The 22337-nt window shown below is 38.7% G+C and overlaps 1 protein-coding gene across 1 annotated transcript in view; it reads left to right on the plus strand.

Annotated features, from left to right (window-relative positions):
• Positions 1–22337, plus strand: part of EFCAB5 (EF-hand calcium binding domain 5) — a 100294-nt gene that overhangs the window by 62820 nt on the left and 15137 nt on the right. Inside the window, exons 14-19 of the mRNA XM_043903287.1 lie at positions 1662–1876; positions 4002–4158; positions 7200–7489; positions 9408–9577; positions 11179–11407; positions 21286–21438. Of these exons, the coding sequence (XP_043759222.1) occupies positions 1662–1876; positions 4002–4158; positions 7200–7489; positions 9408–9577; positions 11179–11407; positions 21286–21438 (1214 nt within the window). The remainder of the gene's footprint in view (positions 1–1661; positions 1877–4001; positions 4159–7199; positions 7490–9407; positions 9578–11178; positions 11408–21285; positions 21439–22337) is intronic.

A 22337-nucleotide genomic window follows, 5' to 3' on the forward strand; every position in this document is an offset into this window, starting at 1 on the left:
CGGATGCAGAACCTGCAGCTACAAAGGGCCAACTGTATACAATTTTTTTTTATGGTTATGTGGCCCTGAAACCACTTTGAAGCTATGATCCAGGTATACAAAGGGAATTAGATATTAAAACAATAGAAATCATTCCAGCAATTCCTCTCCCTTGTAGTTCCACATCTAACTATGTGAGGCAGATGAGGCTCTGTCTTGTTTTTGAAGACTTACAAAGGAAGATCTACTCAACAGAGAGAGCAAAGAATAGCTTTTAGCTCTCAGTAAACCATGTATTTAACAACAATTATCCCAAAAAGTATTCATATTTTACTGCAATGCTATTTTATCATTTTACCTTTCACCAACAAGTAGTAGAACTTAAAAGATAAAAAAATTTTCCTCCTGTCTGCAGTTTCTTTTCTCATTTAAGAATGGATCAAATAGCAAACTTTCTATCCTCCAAATATTTGGTGAAATTGTATGGCATTGGTTAAGCTCCTGTTGCCTGCTACTTCATGTTCCTCTTCTCCTGATCTTACTTCTTTATTTCAGTTTTGCTCTACCATTTTGACAATTGCATGGGTGATTCTTTTTAAGTTACATCAGATCTCATATGGAAGGCATCAGGGCATGAATGATTGAATTAGTTAATAAATCAATCGTAAATCACCGGGCTCTTCTATGAAATATACTTCATGTTATAACATCAAGCTTCAAGATAAATATATGAGTCAAGCCTCCTGAGGGAGAGGTTATAGTGGTGGTATTTACAGACTTATTTAACTAGCCAGTCCAGACTGCAGCTGGCTTCAGGCACAACTGAATCCCAGGGCTCAATAATAGCAGCAGGACACTATCTCTTTGCCTCTCAGCCCTGTTCTTCTCTGTGTAACTTTCAGTTTTAGGTAGTTTTCTCTGTATTGTGGCAAAGATTTCCATGAGAGCATCTCTAAGCCTATATCCTACTAGTTCAGGAGTCAGAGTACAAGACCAGTGATTCTCCCCCAGTAGTTGCCCCAAAAGTCCTGGGGCTAATTCTCTTTGGCCTATAGTGGATCCCATTGCTGTCATATGTGAATCACTAGCCGGATCTATATCACATGGCCATCCTGAAGCAAGGGTGGGTGAGGCTCAGTACACCTGATACATCAAAACTGACAATCAGGGAGAGATGTTTTCTCAAATTAAAAAAAAAAAAAAAAAGGAGAGGGACTTCCCTGGCAGTCCAGTGGTTAAGACTCCACACTGCCAATGCAAGCGGCATGGGTTTGATCCCTCTTCGGAGAACTAAGTTCCCACATGCCACCAGGCGCAGACAAAAGGATGAAGACCAATAAATAAATAAATAGATAAAAGATACATTTAGGGACTTCCCTGGTGGTCCAGTGGTTAAGACTCTGTGCTGCTGACACAGGGGGCATGGGTTCAATCTCTGGTCAGAGAACTAAGATCCCACATGCAAAAAAGAAAAAAGAGAGAGAGAAAACGAGAACACAACCAAAACCCAAACTTTATAAAGGATATATTTAAAAAGGGAGTACTGTCCTCATGAAGGCAGCATAGACTCCTGGTAGGAAAAAAGGTAGTAGATATTCATTACTATATGTACTCATATATTTTCCCTGAACTTTGATAAAATTGTTCATGTCACCATTTGATGTATATTTCTTGCTTGATAGACCTGCACTCAATTATCAGAAACATTCAGTCTTACAAGGAAACAAAGGGTAGGAGTGCCTTCAACGGAGTTTCCTTCAACCTACTCCAGTTTGTGCAGCTCCTGGAGACATTTGTTGGTGAAGATTCCCCCTTGAGTGTCAGTGAAGCCCTCACCTCCTTTTTTAAGAAGGGCTTTGTTGAAACCAAAGAAGAGAAAATGAGTGGCTTAGAAAAGGTGAGTAATATCATTTGCCAATAAAACAAGTGAGGTCACTATTATAAAGAGATATGTATACCTATGACTGATTCATGTTGATGTATGTATGATGTAAGTAGGATGGCCGATTCATGTTGATGTATGTATACTTATGACTGATTCATGTTGATGTATGGGCTTCCCTGGTAGCTCAGACAGTAAAGAATCTGCTTGCAATGTGGGAGACCTGGGTTCCCTCCCTGGGTTGGGAAGATACCCTGGAAGTGGGCATGGCAACCCACTCCAGTATTCTTGTCTGGAAAATCCCTATGGACAGAGGAGCCTGGTGGGCTACCCTGAGGTCAGAGTCAGACACAACTGAGCGACTAAGCACCTGCATCTGGGTGGCAGAAACCATCGCAGTATTCTAAATTAATTATCTTCTAATTAAAAATTAAAATTAAAAAAATATGTCGACCTCCATTCCTCCTAGACTAGCTCTTCTTAAGTACTTATTTTGGTTGTGAATGCTTATGCTAATTAGGTACTTAATTAGCATGGCTATTAAATACTTCATTTTATTGTCAAATGTTCTAAGATCACACTCCAGAGAATTCATTCCTCTAATAAGAACATGATTGCTGATGGCAGGAGATGGTTTCTTATATAGCTGTGTTTTTGCTCCTCCAAAGCTTGAAGAGTGGATTCCGAGAAGCAGATATTTGCATGTGCAAAGATGTGTGGGTATGTGTACACTGTCCGATGTGTGAGTACATTTACAAATGCACATACCTAAGGGTATGAATGTGGCTTGAATACATATTTTCGGGTACACCAAGGTAGTGGGCTTCATCTTTCTTAAGAAATTACTACTTGAATGAAATATGCAAACACATTTGCTGATAGGAACAATTTATGTACTGTTACATGAGATATATAAATTAGGTTCATCAAGCATATTCAGTAACCTTATCAGTCTTGAGTCTTCTCAATCTAATTTAGAGTTGACATTCCTTTTTCCTCCTCAATTGAAGTTCCCATCATCTAACCAAATGGTATATGTTCACTTTCTTTTATCAATAAAATCTACCTTGATTAGATAAGTTACTATCTAGGTAACATAATCTAGTAAAAAATCTAAATGGTAAATAAAATTAATGTCAGACCAATGTTAAATATAAGAAAGAATTTTTGAACACACTTTTTATTGTTTGAACACTATCATCCATTGCCCTTCACTACAAAACATATTTCATCAAGAAGCCAGGCAGGGGCTTCCCTGGTGCTTCAGTGGCTAAGACTCTGAGCTCCCAATGCAGGGAGTCCAAGTTCACTCCCTGGTCAGGAAAACTAGATCCCACATGCTGCAACTAAGACCCAGCACAGCCAAATAAATAAATAAGATTAAAATAGATAAATGAATTAAAAAAAAAAAAAAGCCAGGCAGAAACTTCCCTGGCAGTTCAGTGGTTAAGACTCCATGTTCCCAATGCAGGAGGCATGGGTTTGACCCCTGGTTGGGGAGTCGGGAAACTTAGATCCCACGTGGTAGAGAAAAAAAGAAGCCAGGCAGATCACCCAATGTGTTTATCACATTGCTGAACAACTAGTAATTGAATGGAGAGGAATGAATCAAAGATTTTCGAGGAGTGAGTCCCCTTCCTAAATGAATGTGTTTTAGTTCAATGCAGAGAATGCCTGCTTTCTAGCTTAGAGGTGAAACATAGAAAATGTTTACTGAGAGATAAAAAATGATATTAAGAGAATTAAAATTAAATGTTTCATTTTACCATTCCTATCCTGCTTAGTCCCAAAGTAAAGCTGTTTCTGCAAAAAGTGCTGCTTTTTGTGGGGAATAAGCAAAAGATGACAGCTAGCATGTGTGTGTGTGTGTGTGTGTGTGTGTCTGTCTGTCTGTTAGTTTCTCAGTCATGTCTGACTCTTTGCAGTCCACCAGGCTCCTCTGTGCATGGAATTCTCCAGGCAAGAATACTGGAGTGGGTAGCCATTACTTTCTCCAGGGGAGCTTCCTGGCCTAGGGATTGAACCCTGGTCTCCTGAATTGCAGGCAGATTCTTTACCATCTGAGCCAGGAGGGAAGCTCACCAGCTAGCATAATAAACAGATACATCTTCTGTGCTTTGTTATTCTGTGTATGCCCTAGGCTAGACAAAATGCTTCTCAAATCCAACGGGAACTTCTCCTAAAAGCCCTCTTTCAGAAGTGGGACAGCGATGGCTCAGGCTTTCTGGATCTGAAGGAGGTTGATGAACTCTTGTACACATACAAGGAAGGAATGGAAAAGGAATCTATGAAGAAAGGTAAAAACAAAAGAACTTTCTTAAGTTGTGGTAACAAGGTGGCTTCAGGTTTCCCAGTATTGTGATATGCATGTGTGCTCAGTCGTGTCCGACTTTTTGTGACCCCATGGACTTCAGCCCACCAGTCTTCTCTGTCCATGGAATTTTCCAGGCAAGAACACTGAAGTGGGTTGCCATTTCCTCCTCATTATTATGATATATATGCAGTTAAAATATTGGTTGTTCTAAAGCCATGAGATAGCATTTCACACTTCACATGTACTAGTGTGGCTATCATTTTTTTCAGCTTTAGTGAGATACCATTGACATGGAACATTGTGTAAATTTAAGCTGTACGATGTGTTGATTTGATACACTTATATTGTGAAATGATTACCACAGCTTAGTTAATACCTCCATCACCTCACATAATTAACATTTCTTTTTTGTGGTAAGAACATTTAAGATCTACTCTCTTAGAAACTTTCAAGTATATAATATGGTATTGTTAACTATAATCATCACCCTGTATATTAGAATCCTAGAGCTTTTCTTGTAATGAAAGTTGGTGTACTCATTAATAATGTTTGAGCATCTTTTCATGTGCCTCTGGTCATTTGCATGTCTTCCTTGGAAATGTGTCTGTTCAGTTCCTCTGCCTATTTTTCAATCCAATTTTTTTCTTGCTATTGAGTTCTATGAGTTCCCTGTATATTTTGGATATTAACTGCTTATCAGATATATGATTTGCAAATATTTTCTCCCATACTGTAGGTGGCCTTTTCATTTTGTTGTTACTTTTGCTGTGCAGAAGGTTTTTAGTTTGATATAGCCCCATTAATTTATTTTTGCTTTTTTTGCTTATGTAGTTTGACTGTAATTTTTAAAATGGAAAAAACAGTGTTGGCAAGGATATGAAGAAATTTGAACCCTTGTGCATTGCTGGTGGGAATGTAGAAAATGTCAGAGCAATCAGGAGTGAAACTGTTGTAGAGTGCTTTGTCCAAGATCTTAGTTAGATTCCTTAGTTACATAGTTAGATTCCTTCTGTGTACCTAGCTACACATACCCATAAAACAATCCAAACCCACTTCACAGTCCTGCCTATTTTCCCTTTTCATTTTATCTTGCAGCCTCTACAAGGCCTGATTCATCTCTCAAGTCTGAATGACTTGCAAGTTTCCCGTAAATTTACTTAACTTTGTATTCTCCTTAATGACTTTCTCTTCTCCTATATTTTTCCTCTTCTGATGAATTCTTCTCAATCAAAAGCTACTAAAATTCTCATATAATAAGTTCTCTCCTTCATTTGCTTAGATCCCAAGATAAATGATTTTGCTCTTCACTGGGTTTAAGGATTTATCTGACGACTTTGGCATAACAGATTTCAAATTCTTAAAGTATATGGTGCATGAGAGAAAAAATGATAAGGGTTAGTAAAGTTCTTCAGCCCTTTCAAAAATCATTGTATTGGTTGATCAACTGTCAGGTGTTCTTCATTAATTATGTCTAATGAGGTGGTTTCCACCCTCAAGATGGGAAAATTTCATAACACAGAACCATGGTCTGTGGAAGAAAAGATATTACACAATGGTCAGAAGAGCTGGGTTCTGATATTTTATCATTTACTAAGTAAGATTTCCGGGAGAAATATCAATAACCTCAGATATGCAGATGACACCACGCTTATGGCAGAAAGTGAAGAACTAAAGAGCCTCTTGATGAAAGTGAAAGAAGAGAGTGAAAAAGTTGGCTTAAAGCTTAACATTCAGAAAACTAAGATCATGGCATCCGGTCCCATCACTTCATGGCAGATAGATGGGGAAACAGTGGAAACAGTGGCTGACTTTACTTTTTGGGGCTCCAAAATCACTGCAGATGGTGACTGCAGCCATGAAATTAAAAGACGCTTACTCCCTGGAAGGAAAGTTATGACCAACCTAGACAGCATATTAAAAAGCAGAGACATTACTTTGCCAACAAAGGTCTGTCTAGTCAAGGCTATGGTTTTTCCAGTGGTCATGTATGGATGTGAGAGTTGGACTATAAAGAAAGCTGAGAGGCGAAGAATTGATGCTTTTGAACTGTGGTGTTAGAGAAGACTCTTGAGAGTCCCTTGGACTGCAAGGAGATCCAACCAGTCCATCCTAAAGGAGATCAGTCCTGGGTGTTCATTGGAAGGACTGATGTTGAAGCTGAAACTCCAATACTTTGGCCACCTGATGCGAAGAGCTGACTCATTTGAAAAGACCCTGATGCTGGGAAAGATTGATGGCAGGAGGAGAAGGGGATGACAGAGGGTGAGATTGGTTGGATGGCATCATCGACTCAATGGACATAGGTTTGGGTGGACTCCGGGAGTTGGTGATGGACAGGGAGGCCTGGCGTGCTGTGATTCATGGGGTCGTAAAGAGTCGAACACAACTGAGCGACTGAACTGAACTGAACTGAAGTGATCACATGACCGTGAACAAGTTACTGAACTTCTGTAGAGCCATGTGTCTTCATGGGTAAAACAAAGAAGTTGGACACGATGAATGCTAGAATTTAAGGAACCTGAGGATGATGTTATAAGGTTTCTCCTGGCTGAGAGGTAGAATTAAAATGAAACAATATACATTACCATATGTAAAATAGATAACCAGTGGGAATTTGCTGTATGACGCAGGGAGCTCAGATCCAGTGCTCTGTGACAACCCAGAGGGATGTGATGGGCTGGGAGGTGGGAGGGAGGTCCAAGAGGGAGGGGACATGTGTGTACCTATGGCTGATTCATGTTGCTGCATGGCAGAAACCAACACAGTACTGTAAAGCAACTATCCTCCAACTAAAAATAAATAAATTGACTTTAAAAAAATAGATGATATAGGAATCATCTTGAGTTCAGCATAGGAAGTCACTGTAAGATGTTCTATTGGACATCTATTGGAGATGCCTTTGATATACCCGGTTTACCATGAGAAGCAGTTGTTAGAGGCTTCGATTTGCTGTAAGAATGCAAATTTCCCCCACAGGTGAATGAACTTTTGACTAGTTTTTGGCTTTATGTTTCTGTCTTTTAGCTAAACTGCATGTCCAATTTCCAAAGCTACACCCTGGGCACGAAGTGAGGTTGTCTTGCAAACAGTTTCAGAAATACATAGAATTGGTTGTCTCTGAACTCAGGGGCAATGAAGAAGAAGTTCTGGAAAGCGTTGTGGAGTTTCTGATGAACTCTTTAGAAAGGAGCCATGTTGAGAGTCTGAGGAATTGTGCCAGACAAAAGTGGCTGCACCAAATCCAGCGTGCTGCAGAGACAAGTGGTGTGTCCTTGGAACCAGTGTACACCGAGACCTTTAAGGCCCTCACCCAGGTGTGCTCTCTAAAATGACATATAAGAGAAAAACATTTCCTCCCAGGTGATGATGTTCAATGGTTGCAAAGGAGGAACACACAAAATTCTCTTGAGAAATCTCTGTTATGGATATTTTACTCATTCCAATGTTTTACAATGACCCCGAACCTAGTAAAGATGCAACTGGAATGACTGCAGATTGGCAAGGTAGAAGCAGAGAGGAAAGATATAAGAAACAGAATTGTGTCTTGGAATTCCTAATTTCATTTGTGCTAAGAGTCAAAGAAACCTATAACCCTGAATAAACTGACATTAAAAAAAAAACAAAAACCAGTAAGGAGATGTACAAGCAGTTTAAGCTATATTTCCCTTGCACGCTGTTTTGGGAGTCAGTTTTAAAAGGAACTATTTGGGGGGTGGTGGGAGGGAGGCTTCAGACAGAGGGGATACATGTATATACTTATGGCTGATTTACGATGTTATACAGCAGAAACCAATGCAACATTGTAAAGCAATTACCATCCAATTAAAAATAAAAGGAATTTTTAAAATCATAAAGTCATTATAAAGTAGAATCCAACGTGACACAATAGTTCATAGCACTGCCTAGAAATAAGCTGAGACTATTGCAGAATCCTGTCCCTTAAAAGACATGACCTGGATTAACCACCACCCACAGCTCTGCTGCCTTCCTCAGACACTTCCAGCTTACTGCTTTTCCCAGGCAGGAACAGCATGGCTGTCTTCTACAAGTATCACAGCTTCCATTGATCCAGGGAAACTATGTCATTCATCTCAGCTAAATAGCAACACATGATTATGGGAATCATCCCCTGAATGGCTTAATTTTCCAATATATCAATAATTGGAAATGATGGGACCAGGAACAGTAGACCAATCAAGAAAAAGAGATATTGGAATTTCCCTGGCAGTGCAGTGATTAAGACACTGCATTTCCACTGCACGGGACTTAGCCAAAAAGCAAAAGAGTTATTGTTCCAACTTGCTTCAGAAATCTGCCGTACCCATAGAGACATCTTACTACTACATTTTTATTAGTCTATTGATTTTCTGTGTAGAAAAGGAGGAACCAAGAAGGGAAAAGAAAAGCACAAAGAACAAACCCAAGTTTATAGGAAGAGGAGACAAATATCAGAGAATTTGATATGTTCCTAATTTATACCCATATTTGGCATATATGTTAACACATAATATTGTTATAATATTTTAGGTACATAGAATTTTTAGTTATTTTAACTAGACATAGTAGTTGTGGGACTTCCCTGGAGATCGATTGGTTAGTACTCTGTGCTTCTACTCCAAAGGGCATGGGTTTGATCCCTGATCAGGGAACTAGGATCCCACATGCGGTGCAGTACAGCTGAAAAGAAAAAGAAATAGTAGTTGCATATAGTCTGCAATCTGGAGCCCTAAGTAATCCTTTCCTGAAATGATGTAAGTCAAAAGTCACAGCCAAACTATGTTAAGAATTTCTTGAGAACATTTTCTCATATTCACATCATAGTGGATGGTCAAGAAATATGAGTCATCTTTCTTGCCTGAGCTCTCTAAAATAAGCACTTCTAATTGAAGCCCATACAACATGAGTATGGTTCAAAGGGATCCAAGTTTTAAACCTCTAAATATAAGTAGACTTGACAGATTTTTTTTTTTTTAGTAGAACTGGTCTGGTTGGCATAAAGTAAATTTATTCTACTCACTAAAACTCAGGTTTCAGAAACAGCTGTGGTGTCAGCCTTTCCCCCACTGTCTATTTACGGTAATATCTGCATCATTTACTCAGGGAAATGAAATTATTGGGGTCAGATTGGCTAATGAAGGGAGACATGATTAAGAGAATAGCTCTTTGGCAATTGGCAAATTGCCAAACAGAATAGCAATTGGCAAATAAATGATCAGAAACATTTTGCCACAGGATGCTGAAGCCCATGGAAATAAGAAGATCAGTGCTCACATTTCCCTCTTAGAAGAAAACCTACTTCTGCCTGATAGAGGGAATGTTCTATTGAGGAATGTAGCTTGTACTTTAGATGATGCTCCGTTTGTTCTGAAAAGAGTGCTCTACAGGGACATGAAGGGGATCAGGTAAGAATTTCCAAAGACATTGGTTTCACCCTTCTTTTTTAAAAAAATTCCTTTTGTGAAGTAAAGTAGCCCTGAAATCCTTCCTATTTAGCTACCCAAGAGAGAAATGCCTCAGGTTACCAAAGTTTCTCAAGCAGGAGGTGAAAGGTTTCCAGTCTTGGGTGATTTCACCTGATTTTTTCTAGAGCTTGCTCTTGGGCATTGGTTTTCATGTAGGGACTTTGCTTCACAGTATCAGTTCAATAATTTGTACCTGCTCCGTAAATTATGTCTCCATAATAATGTCTCAGTCGTGTCTTAACTCTTTACGACCCCATGGACTGCAGCATACCAGGCCTCCTTGTCCATCACCAGCTCCCAGAGTTGACTCAAACTCATGTCCATTGAGTTGGTGATGCCATCCAACCATCTCATCCTCTGTCATCCCCTTCTCCTCCCACCTTCAATCTTTGCCAGCATCAGGGTATTTTCAAATAAGTCAGTTCTTCGCATCAGGTGGCCAAAGTATTGGAGTTTCAGCTTCAACATCAGTGCATCCAATGAACACTAGATTGATTTCCTTTAGGATGGACTGGATGGATCTCCTTGCAGTCCAAGGGACTCTCAAGAGTCTTTTCCAACACCACCATTCAAAAGCATCAATTCTTCAGTGCTCAACTTCAGTGCTCAACTTTCTTTATAGTCCAACTCTCACCTCCATACATGACTACTGGAAAAATTATAGCCTTGACTAGACAGACCTTTGTTGGTAAAGTAATGTCTCTGCTTTTTTAATATGCTGTCTAGGTTGGTCATAACTTTTCTTCTAAGGAGTAAGTGTCTTTTTATTTCATGGCTGCAGTCACCATCTGCAGTGATTTTGGAGCCCAAAAAAAGAAAATCAAATTATGTCTCCACATCCTGTTTAAATGGGCTTCCCTGGTAGCCCAGTGGTAAAGAATCTGCCTGCCAATGCAGGAGACTTGGGTTCCATTCTTGGGTCAGGAGGATCCCCTGGAGAAGGAAATGGCAACCCACTCCAGCATTCTTGCCTGGGAAATCCTATGGACAGAGGAGCCTAGTAGGCTACCCACGATGGGGTTGCAAAAGAGTAGGACATGACTTAGCAACTAAACAATAACATCTTGTTTATATATGTTTCTCTGTTATGATCTAAGCTTATTTTTTTTTTGGCCTGTCATAGTGTAAGAACTCTATATCAACTTTTATTGACATTATATCTCTTTGTATCAATCTTTCCCCAATAACACTTATAGTGCCAAATCAAATGCAGCTGGATTCTTATTACAGCCATTATAACAACATAATCACTCTTAAGTTCTAGCCCTTTCTATTGTGTCCCCCTAATCTGACTGTATCTGGCTCATCTATCCTCATTTTTTTCTGTACAGTCTTTCTTGTTGTTCGATATACACACCATTAAGCTTATTTTAAAAAATATTTCTCTCAAGTCAGACTCTCCAAACTGGTAATTTTATCTGAGTCCACTTCTCTGACATATAATACTAATGATTATGGATGGATTGATCTAGTGTCCTGAATAGTTTAATCTAAAGCCCTCTTCTGTGCCTTTCTCCTTTTCTCGTATTCCTGTTCCTCAGCTTTACAGTAGTGGATGAAGGGAAGCCAATACACGTCCCCCAAGTTCAGCACCATGGGAACATCTACTTCTGGAACCATTCCCGCAAGAAGAGCGATCACAGTGGGTCATTCCTGGCTCTGCCCCTTCAGGACGCATATATGAGGATATTCGGGGTCTTGGCTGTTGACACTCTAAGAGATCCCCAGAAAATTAACATCTTCCTACCCCATGAGATCAGATTCTATCAGGTACGACATAGAAAAGTTCTTCAAGATCAATGGTAGGATAGTCTATCCTATACTTTTTGAAAAAGTAAAACCTGAAACCAGATGAGAGTATAGCTATGTATATAAATGGTGTCATCATACATGTGTCAGTCTTTGAAGAGGTTCCCTATTACACATGGAGGGACTCAGACGCAGTTGCATATCTATGCCTCAGATTGTCTGGGAAGCTTGTTAATATGTGTCCCATGGTATTAATTGTAGGAACAGCATTTTCTGCTATAGAACTGAAATCCAACTATTAGACTACTAACTAAAACCCAAAAAGTAGGAATGAACTTTTAGAAGAGACATATTTATGTTTTATTTATAGTGGTACCTAGAAAACCTTTGCTCTTTACACAAATGGTGCTAAATATGATATGCCTTACCATAGTTCTTGAGTTTAGTGTTATAATTTTTGAGGATGAAGAATGAAGGAAAAGCCTAAATGTTTCTCAAATATTCATGTTTTCAAATTAGATCTCAAAAAGGGAGTGGCACTTTTTCATGACCTGTAATGCTGTGGCTTCTTTGGTAAAATTGGTGATTATCCAGTATTTCTTCTTTAAAATATTATATTAGCTTAAACTTAGTAGAAAATAAAGTCCATGATGCTTACTGTTGAACAACAGCAAAAATAAATAAAAACATTTATTTTTATAAATAAATAAAAAAAATAAATAATTTATTTTATAAATTAAATAAATAAATAAATAATTTATTTTATAAATAAATAAAAAAATTATTGTGGGAATCTTTATATCAAGGTTAACGTGTGGTTTTATTCTGGGTTATCAGTGGAGTGTTTTTTTTTTTTCCCTGCCCTCGACAGGCAAGAAAAAATTGTTTTATTTATTTATTTTTTTTTTTATTTCAACTACAGAGGGCAGGTCTTTATTCCCAATCCCGATCCCCCCTCCCACCTCCCTCTCCACCCGATTCCTCTGGGTCTTCCCAGTGCACCAGGCCCGAGCACTTGTCTCATGCATCCCACCTGGGCTGGTGATCTGTTTCACCATAGATAGTATACATGCTGTTCTTTTGAAATATCCCACCCTCACATTCTCCCACAATGTTCAAAAGTCTGTTCTGTATTTCTGTGTCTCTTTTTCTGTTTTGCATATAGGGTTATCATTATCACCTTTCTAAATTCCATATATATGTGTTAGTATGCTGTAATGTTCTTTATCTTTCTGGCTTACTTCCCTCTGTATAATGGGCTCCAGCTTCATCCATCTCATTAGGACTGGTTCAAATGAATTCTTTTTAACGGCTGAGTAATATTCCATGGTGTATATGTACCACAGCTTCCTTATCCATTCATCTGCTGATGGGCATCTAGGTTGCTTCCATGTCCTGGCTATTATAAACAGTGCTGCGATGAACATTGGGGTGCACGTGTCTCTTTCAGATCTGGTTTCCTCAGTGTGTATGCCCAGAAGTGGGATTGCTGGGTCATATGGCAGTTCTATTTCCAGTTTTTTAAGAAATCTCCACACTGTTTTCCATAGCGGCTGTACTAGTTTGCATTCCCACCAACAGTGTAAGAGGGTTCCCTTTTCTCCACACCCTCTCCAGCATTTATTGCTTGTAGACTTTTGGATAGCAGCCATCCTGACTGGCGTGTAATGGTACCTCATTGTGGTTTTGATTTGCATTTCTCTGATAATGAGTGATGTTGAGCATCTTTTCATGTGTTTGTTAGCCATCTGTATGTCTTCTTTGGAGAAATGTCTGTTTAGTTCTTTGGCCCATTTTTTGACTGGGTCATTTATTTTTCTGGAATTGAGCTGCAGGAGTTGCTTGTATATTTTTGAGATTAATCCTTTGTCTGTTGCTTCATTTGCTATTATTTTCTCCCAATCTGAGGGCTGTCTTTTCACCTTACTTATAGTTTCCTTTGTAGTGCAAAAGCTTTTAAGTTTCATTAGGTCCCATTTGTTTAGTTTTGCTTTTATTTCCAATATTCTGGGAGGTGGGTCATAGAGGATCTTGCTGTGATTTATGTCGGAGAGTGTTTTGCCTATGTTCTCCTCTAGGAGTTTTATAGTTTCTGGTCTTACATTTAGATCTTTAATCCATTTTGAGTTTATTTTTGTGTATGGTGTTAGAAAGTGTTCTAGTTTCATTCTTTTACAAATGGTTGACCAGTTTTCCCAGCACCACTTGTTAAAGAGGTTGTCTTTTTTCCATTGTATATCCTTGCCTCCTTTGTCAAAGATAAGGTGTCCATAGGTTCGTGGATTTATCTCTGGGCTTTCTATTCTGTTCCATTGATCTATATTTCCGTCTTTGTGCCAGTACCATACTGTCTTGATGACTGTGGCTTTGTAGTAGAGTCTGAAGTCAGGCAGGTTGATTCCTCCAGTTCCATTCTTCTTTCTCAAGATTATTTTGGCTATTCGAGGTTTTTTGTATTTCCATACAAATTGTGAAATTCTTTGGTCTAGTTCTGTGAAAAATACCGTTGGTAGCTTGATAGGGATTGCATTGAATCTATAGACTGCTTTGGGTAGAATAGCCATTTTGACAATATTGATTCTTCCAATCCATGAACACGGTATGTTTCTCCATCTGTTTGTGTCCTCTTTGATTTCTTTCATCTGTGTTTTATAGTTTTCTATGTATAGGTCCTTTGTTTCTTTAGGTAGATATACTCCTAAGTATTTTATTCTTTTTGTTGCAATGGTGAATGGTATTGTTTCCTTAATTTCTCTTTCTGTTTTTTCATTGTTAGTATATAGGAATGCAAGGGATTTCTGTGTGTTAATTTTATATCCTGCAACTTTACTATATTCATTGATTAGCTCTAGTAATTTTCTGGTAGAGTCTTTAGGGTTTTCTATATAGAGGATCATGTCATCTGCAAACAGTGAGAGTTTTACTTCTTCTTTTCCTATCTGGATTCCTTTTACTTCGTTTTCTGCTCTGATTGCTGTGGCCAGAACTTCCAACACTATGTTGAATAGTAGTGGTGAGAGTGGGCACCCTTGTCTTGTTCCTGATTTCAGGGGAAATGCCTTCAATTTTTCACCATTGAGGGTGATGCTTGCTGTGGGTTTGTCACATATAGCTTTTATTATGTTGAGGTATGTTCCTTCTATTCCTGCTTTTTGGAGAGTTTTAATCATAAATGAGTGTTGAATTTTGTCAAAGGCTTTCTCTGCATCTATTGAGATAATCATATGGTTTTTATCTTTCAATTTGTTAATGTGGTGTATTACATTGATTGATTTGCAGATATTAAAGAATCCTTGCATTCCTGGGATAAAGCCCACTTGGTCATGGTGTATGATTTTTTTAATATGTTGTTGGATTCTGTTTGCTAGAATTTTGTTAAGGATTTTTGCATCTATGTTCATCAGTGATATTGGCCTGTAGTTTTCTTTTTTTGTGGCATCTTTGTCTGGTTTTGGAATTAGGGTGATGGTGGCCTCATAGAATGAGTTTGGAAGCTTACCTTCATCTGCAATTTTCTGGAAGAGTTTGAGTAAGATAGGTGTTAGCTCTTCTCTAAATTTTTGGTAGAATTCAGCTATGAAGCCATCTGGTCCTGGGCTTTTGTTTGCTGGAAGATTTTTGATGACAGTTTCGATTTCCTTGCTTGTGATGGGTCTGTTAAGATCTTCTATTTCTTCCTGGTTCAGTTTTGGAAAGTTGTACTTTTCTAAGAATTAAAACTTCAAACATATGGAGGCTAAATAACACGCTTCTGAATAACCAACAAATCATAGAAGAAATCAAAAAAGAAATCAAAATATGTATAGAAATGAATGAAAATGAAAACACAACAACCCAAAACCTATGGGACACTGTAAAAGCAGTGCTAAGGGGAAGGTTCATAGCATTACAGGCTTACATCAAGAAACAAGAAAAAAACCAAATAAATAACCTAACTCTACACCTAAAGCAATTAGAGAAGGAAGTAATGAAGAACCCCAGAGTTAGCAGAAGGAAAGAAATCTTAAAAATCAGGGCAGAAATAAATGCAAAAGAAACTAAAGAGACCATAGCAAAAATCAACAAAGCTAAAAGCTGGTTTTTTGAAAAAATAAACAAAATTGACAAACCATTAGCAAGACTCATTAAGAAACAAAGAGAGAAAAACCAAATTAACAAAATTAGAAATGAAAATGGAGAGATCACAACAGACAACACTGAAATACAAAGGATCATAAGAGACTACTACCAGCAGCTCTATGCCAATAAAATGGACAACTTGGATGAAATGGACAAATTCTTAGAAAAGTATAACTTTCCAAAACTGAACCAGGAAGAAATAGAAGATCTTAACAGACCCATCACAAGCAAGGAAATCGAAACTGTCATCAAAAATCTTCCAGCAAACAAAAGCCCAGGACCAGATGGCTTCACAGCTGAATTCTACCAAAAATTTAGAGAGGAGCTAACACCTATCTTACTCAAACTCTTCCAGAAAATTGCAGATGAAGGTAAGCTTCCAAACTCATTCTATGAGGCCACCATCACCCTAATTCCAAAACCAGACAAAGATGCCACAAAAAAAGAAAACTACAGGCCAATATCACTGATGAACATAGATGCAAAAATCCTTAACAAAATTCTAGCAAACAGAATCCAACAACATATTAAAAAAATCATACACCATGACCAAGTGGGCTTTATCCCAGGAATGCAAGGATTCTTTAATATCCGCAAATCAATCAATGTAATACACCACATTAACAAATTGAAAGATAAAAACCATATGATTATCTCAATAGATGCAGAGAAAGCCTTTGACAAAATTCAACACTCATTTATGATTAAAACTCTCCAAAAAGCAGGAATAGAAGGAACATACCTCAACATAATAAAAGCTATATATGACAAACCCACAGCAAGCATCACCCTCAATGGTGAAAAATTGAAGGCATTTCCCCTGAAATCAGGAACAAGACAAGGGTGCCCACTCTCACCACTACTATTCAACATAGTGTTGGAAGTTCTGGCCACAGCAATCAGAGCAGAAAACGAAGTAAAAGGAATCCAGATAGGAAAAGAAGAAGTAAAACTCTCACTGTTTGCAGATGACATGATCCTCTATATAGAAAACCCTAAAGACTCTACCAGAAAATTACTAGAGCTAATCAATGAATATAGTAAAGTTGCAGGATATAAAATTAACACACAGAAATCCCTTGCATTCCTATATACTAACAATGAAAAAACAGAAAGAGAAATTAAGGAAACAATACCATTCACCATTGCAACAAAAAGAATAAAATACTTAGGAGTATATCTACCTAAAGAAACAAAGGACCTATACATAGAAAACTATAAAACACAGATGAAAGAAATCAAAGAGGACACAAACAGATGGAGAAACATACCGTGTTCATGGATTGGAAGAATCAATATTGTCAAAATGGCTATTCTACCCAAAGCAGTCTATAGATTCAATGCAATCCCTATCAAGCTACCAACGGTATTTTTCACAGAACTAGACCAAAGAATTTCACAATTTGTATGGAAATACAAAAAACCTCGAATAGCCAAAATAATCTTGAGAAAGAAGAATGGAACTGGAGGAATCAACCTGCCTGACTTCAGACTCTACTACAAAGCCACAGTCATCAAGACAGTATGGTACTGGCACAAAGACGGAAATATAGATCAATGGAACAGAATAGAAAGCCCAGAGATAAATCCACGAACCTATGGACACCTTATCTTTGACAAAGGAGGCAAGGATATACAATGGAAAAAAGACAACCTCTTTAACAAGTGGTGCTGGGAAAACTGGTCAACCACTTGTAAAAGAATGAAACTAGAACACTTTCTAACACCATACACAAAAATAAACTCAAAATGGATTAAAGATCTAAATGTAAGACCAGAAACTATAAAACTCCTAGAGGAGAACATAGGCAAAACACTCTCCGACATAAATCACAGCAAGATCCTCTATGACCCACCTCCCAGAATATTGGAAATAAAAGCAAAACTAAACAAATGGGACCTAATGAAACTTAAAAGCTTTTGCACTACAAAGGAAACTATAAGTAAGGTGAAAAGACAGCCCTCAGATTGGGAGAAAATAATAGCAAATGAAGCAACAGACAAAGGATTAATCTCAAAAATATACAAGCAACTCCTGCAGCTCAATTCCAGAAAAATAAATGACCCAGTCAAAAAATGGGCCAAAGAACTAAACAGACATTTCTCCAAAGAAGACATACAGATGGCTAACAAACACATGAAAAGATGCTCAACATCACTCATTATCAGAGAAATGCAAATCAAAACCACAATGAGGTACCATTACACGCCAGTCAGGATGGCTGCTATCCAAAAGTCTACAAGCAATAAATGCTGGAGAGGGTGTGGAGAAAAGGGAACCCTCTTACACTGTTGGTGGGAATGCAAACTAGTACAGCCGCTATGGAAAACAGTGTGGAGATTTCTTAAAAAACTGGAAATAGAACTGCCATATGACCCAGCAATCCCACTTCTGGGCATACACACTGAGGAAACCAGATCTGAAAGAGACACGTGCACCCCAATGTTCATCGCAGCACTGTTTATAATAGCCAGGACATGGAAGCAACCTAGATGCCCATCAGCAGATGAATGGATAAGGAAGCTGTGGTACATATACACCATGGAATATTACTCAGCCGTTAAAAAGAATTCATTTGAACCAGTCCTAATGAGATGGATGAAGCTGGAGCCCATTATACAGAGGGAAGTAAGCCAGAAAGATAAAGAACATTACAGCATACTAACACATATATATGGAATTTAGAAAGGTGATAATGATAACCCTATATGCAAAACAGAAAAAGAGACACAGAAATACAGAACAGACTTTTGAACATTGTGGGAGAATGTGAGGGTGGGATATTTCAAAAGAACAGCATGTATACTATCTATGGTGAAACAGATCACCAGCCCAGGTGGGATGCATGAGACAAGTGCTCGGGCCTGGTGCACTGGGAAGACCCAGAGGAATCGGGTGGAGAGGGAGGTGGGAGGGGGGATCGGGATTGGGAATACATGTAAATCCATGGCTGATTCATATCAATGTATGACAAAACCAAATGAAAAAAAAAAAAAACTAAAAAAAAAAAAATGAAAAAAAAAAAAGCAAAAAAATTATTGTGGGAATCTTTATATCAAGGTTAACATGTGGTTTTATTCTGGGTTATCAGTGAAGTTTTTTTTTTTGTTTTTTGTTTTCTTTTTTTTTTTTTTTAAATTTTTTATTAGTTGGAGGCTAATTACTTCACAACATTTCAGTGGGTTTTGTCATACATTGATATGAATCAGCCATAGATTTACACTCAGTGGAGTTTTATTTCAAGACTGCCCAGTCGTGTTCCACTCTCTGCAACCCCATGGAATGTAGCCCACCAGGCTCCTCTGTCCATGGGATTTCCAGGCAAGAATAATACTGGAGTGGGTTGCCATTTCTTCCTCCAGAGGCTCTTCCTGACCCAGGGATTGAGCTTGTGTCTACTGCATTGGCAGGAGGATTCTTTACCACTGAGCCACCCAGGAAACCCCAAATATTAAAATAGGTTCGAGGGGGACTTCCCTGGTGGTCCAGTGGTAAAGAATCTGCCTGCCAATGCAGGGGTCATGGGTTTGATATCTAGTTGGGGAACTAAGATCCCACTTGCTGAGGCACAACTAAACCTGGGAGCCACAGGCCACAACCAAAGATCCTGCATGACGTCAATGAAGATCCCTTGGGCAGCAACTAAGACCCGAGGCAGTCAAATAAATGAATAAGTATTAAGATAACTAACTAAATAAATAAAATAGGTTTTTGAAATTAGGTCCCTTGTTTGAAGATGGTGTTTAAGTATCTCACACTATCTGCTAAATGAAAATAAAATTAAACAAAAGAAACTAAAAAAAGGAAAGGCACTTTTTAAAAAATATATATTTATTTATTTTATTATTTATTTGGCTGTGCCAGGTCTTAGTTGCAGCATGTAGGATCTTTAGTTGTGGCACATGGGATCTAGTTCCCTGACCAAAGATCAAACCCAGGCCCCGTGCATGGGGAGTGCACAGTCTTAGCCCCTGGACCATTACGGAAGTCCCTGGAAAGCACTTTTAAGATTATAAAATAACTAGACCATTTGTACAAGCATTTAAATTTAATTTTAGGATTTCTTGGTGGTCCAGTGGTTAAGACTCCACACTTCCATAGCAGGGAGCATGGGTTTAGTCCCTGGTTGGGGAACTAAAAACCCACATGCCACACAGCGCAGCCAAAAAGAAAAAAATTTTTTTTAATTTAATTTTATGGATAAAAATTTCAGTGAAGGAAGATTGAAAACCCTATGGAGGCATTGGACTGGGATGTAGCAGCAATCAGGAAGTTGCTATCATTTGTTCCCCTGGATGCTCTTAATGTTTATTTACCATTATTTAAATTTTTCTCCCTCTCATTTACTGGATGTATAACTGAGGAAGTGGTAGAATCTTTTCCCCTGGACATCTTTTTAATAATAAGTTTCATTCTCTTCTGACATAAGGATGATGTGAAGATATTAAGATGCAAAATGGAAGAGTATGGTGAACTATACTCCAAATTATCATTAAGTGAACTATATATAGTCTTTTTAGAGAACATGTCAAAGTGAATTCTAAATTGACCTTCTAGCCCTTGGAGGTAAAGGCTTTTGAGTTACCCTTAGATGCCTTGGGTCATAATATAAAATGCAGATATTTTTGAAGAATTTGTGGTTCTTCCTAGAGTTTTTCTTGATGTGACCATTTTTTAAAGTCTTTATTGAATGTGCTATAACACTGCTTCCTATCTGCGTTGAAAGGTGAAGTCTCAACCACTGGACCACCAGGGAAGTCCCATCCTAGGGCTTCTTGACAACAAGACTATGGATGGGTACTAAGGGTTTCCGATCCTTTCTCTGTGGAACAGGCTCTCTTTATATGTCAAAGAAAACCGTGTAATCTAGGATACTGCAGGCCTGGGAACCCAGCATTACCTGCACAGCTGATCTGATGACAGTAGCCGTGTAAACACGCAGACATTAATCTTGCATCAGATTGGGGCAGTTCTTACCCATCTGTCCAAGACTGGCATTAGTTCTTGGCTTTTAAACTTTTTTTTTTCTCATTTCAAAGTTTACCTTGTTCTTATGACACTGCTTTCTGGTAGTATATACCACTGATTTCACTGGATGATTATCAGGAAACATAATAAGTTAGACAGATTTTCCGGTGGACCTCTGTTTACTCTTTTGGTCTCATTTTTTCATAATGGAACCTGTGAGAACACTTTTGAGAACACTTTTGCAATGCCTTTTGAGAACCAATGAATAATTTTTAGGAAGTAGATGATTATTGGGCTTCCCTGGTGGCTCAGTGATAAAGAATCTGCCTGCCAATACAGGAGTTGTAGGTTTGATCAATGGGTCTGGAAGATCTCCTGGAGGAGGAAATGGCATCCCATTCCAGTATTCTTGCCTGGAAAATCCCATGGACAGAGGAGTCTGGTGGGCTACAGTCCATGGTGTTACAGAGTCGGACACAACTGAGCAATGAAACAACAACAACAGTAACAACAGATGATCATTAATTAAAAAGATAATTCAGGGGACTCTCTCGGATGGTACAGTGGTTAAGAATCTGCCTTCCAAGGCAGGGGATGCAGGTTTGATCCCTGGTCAGGGAACTAAGATTGCACATGCCAGGGGGCAAATAAGCCCACACACCACAATGAAGAGCCCATGTGTGCAACTATTAAGATTTGATGCCACCAAATAAGCAAAAGTAAAATTAAAAAAAAGATAATCCAATTGATGCATTACTAATTATTTCGCTATTTTTAAAAGAAAAGGCAATTTAAATTTCTGTCTCTACAGGGTGTTGCCAATGTCTTTAGTACTGCCTATCACTATGTCCACAGCCGGGAGCACATCCTTCATATTGTGATCACTGGCATCGGCTGGCTCTACAACATCACACCCAGCATCACTGCCATCTCTACGTACTTTGTTGAGCCCAACTCAGAGAAGGTAGCTTCTGAAGGTAGCTTGGGTTTGTCCAGTGAAAGGCACCAGTAGGAGACTGGCAGGCAGAAGGAGAGTGAGGTTGGGGTATTTATGCTTCTGGCTCTCCCTCTCTAGGTTGCTTTGGGTTAGCTGTGTTCTTCAACAAAAGGCCACTGTTCAAATAGAATGAAGGGCCATGCGGGGGGCTCGGTGTGGCAAGAAGAGTTCCCGGCCCCCAGGTCTCCGTTCAAGAGACAAGAAGTCCAGTGATCTCTGTGGGTTATGAAAACTGCTAATACATTCTCTTTTTTTTAACATTTTTGAACAATAGTCCTGCTCAGAATGTCTGCTTGAAGAGGGCTCCATGCCCTCGATATATGAAATCTTATGTTAATCTTATGTTAATGGGAAATAAGAGATCATAATCTATTCTTTTTCTTTATCCTTCTTCTTTGGACCACACACATTTCAAATTTACTGTTAAAAATATTTACCTATTAGAGAAAGACAGCACTCAGCTGTGTTTTAAACAAATTCAGTATACAGTCTTTGATTCAAGAAGAAAGTAATTTGATACTTAGAGAATGAGGAGGCCAAAAATAAAAGTTGGGAATTAAAAAGAAAAAAGACCACTGTACTTTTAGTCACATGGTCCTCTCTACTTGGCTGTCTTCTCCAGGTTCTGGTAATTGCTTCCTCTCCTTACCTCTTTGGGCTTCCCAGGTGGCTCAGTGGTAAAGAATCTCCCTGTCAAGCAGGAGAAGCTGGTTTGATCCCTGGGTCAGGAAGAGTCCCTGGAGAAGGAAATAGCAAGCCACTCTAGGATTCTTGCCTGGATAATCCCATGAACAGAGGAGACTGGTGGGCTACAGTCTACGGGGTCGCAAAGAGCCAGACATGACTGAGTGACTGACTACCATCAC

Source organism: Cervus elaphus, chromosome 5 (genome assembly GCF_910594005.1).
Source record: "Cervus elaphus chromosome 5, mCerEla1.1, whole genome shotgun sequence".
NCBI classification, from domain to species: Eukaryota; Metazoa; Chordata; class Mammalia; order Artiodactyla; family Cervidae; genus Cervus; species Cervus elaphus.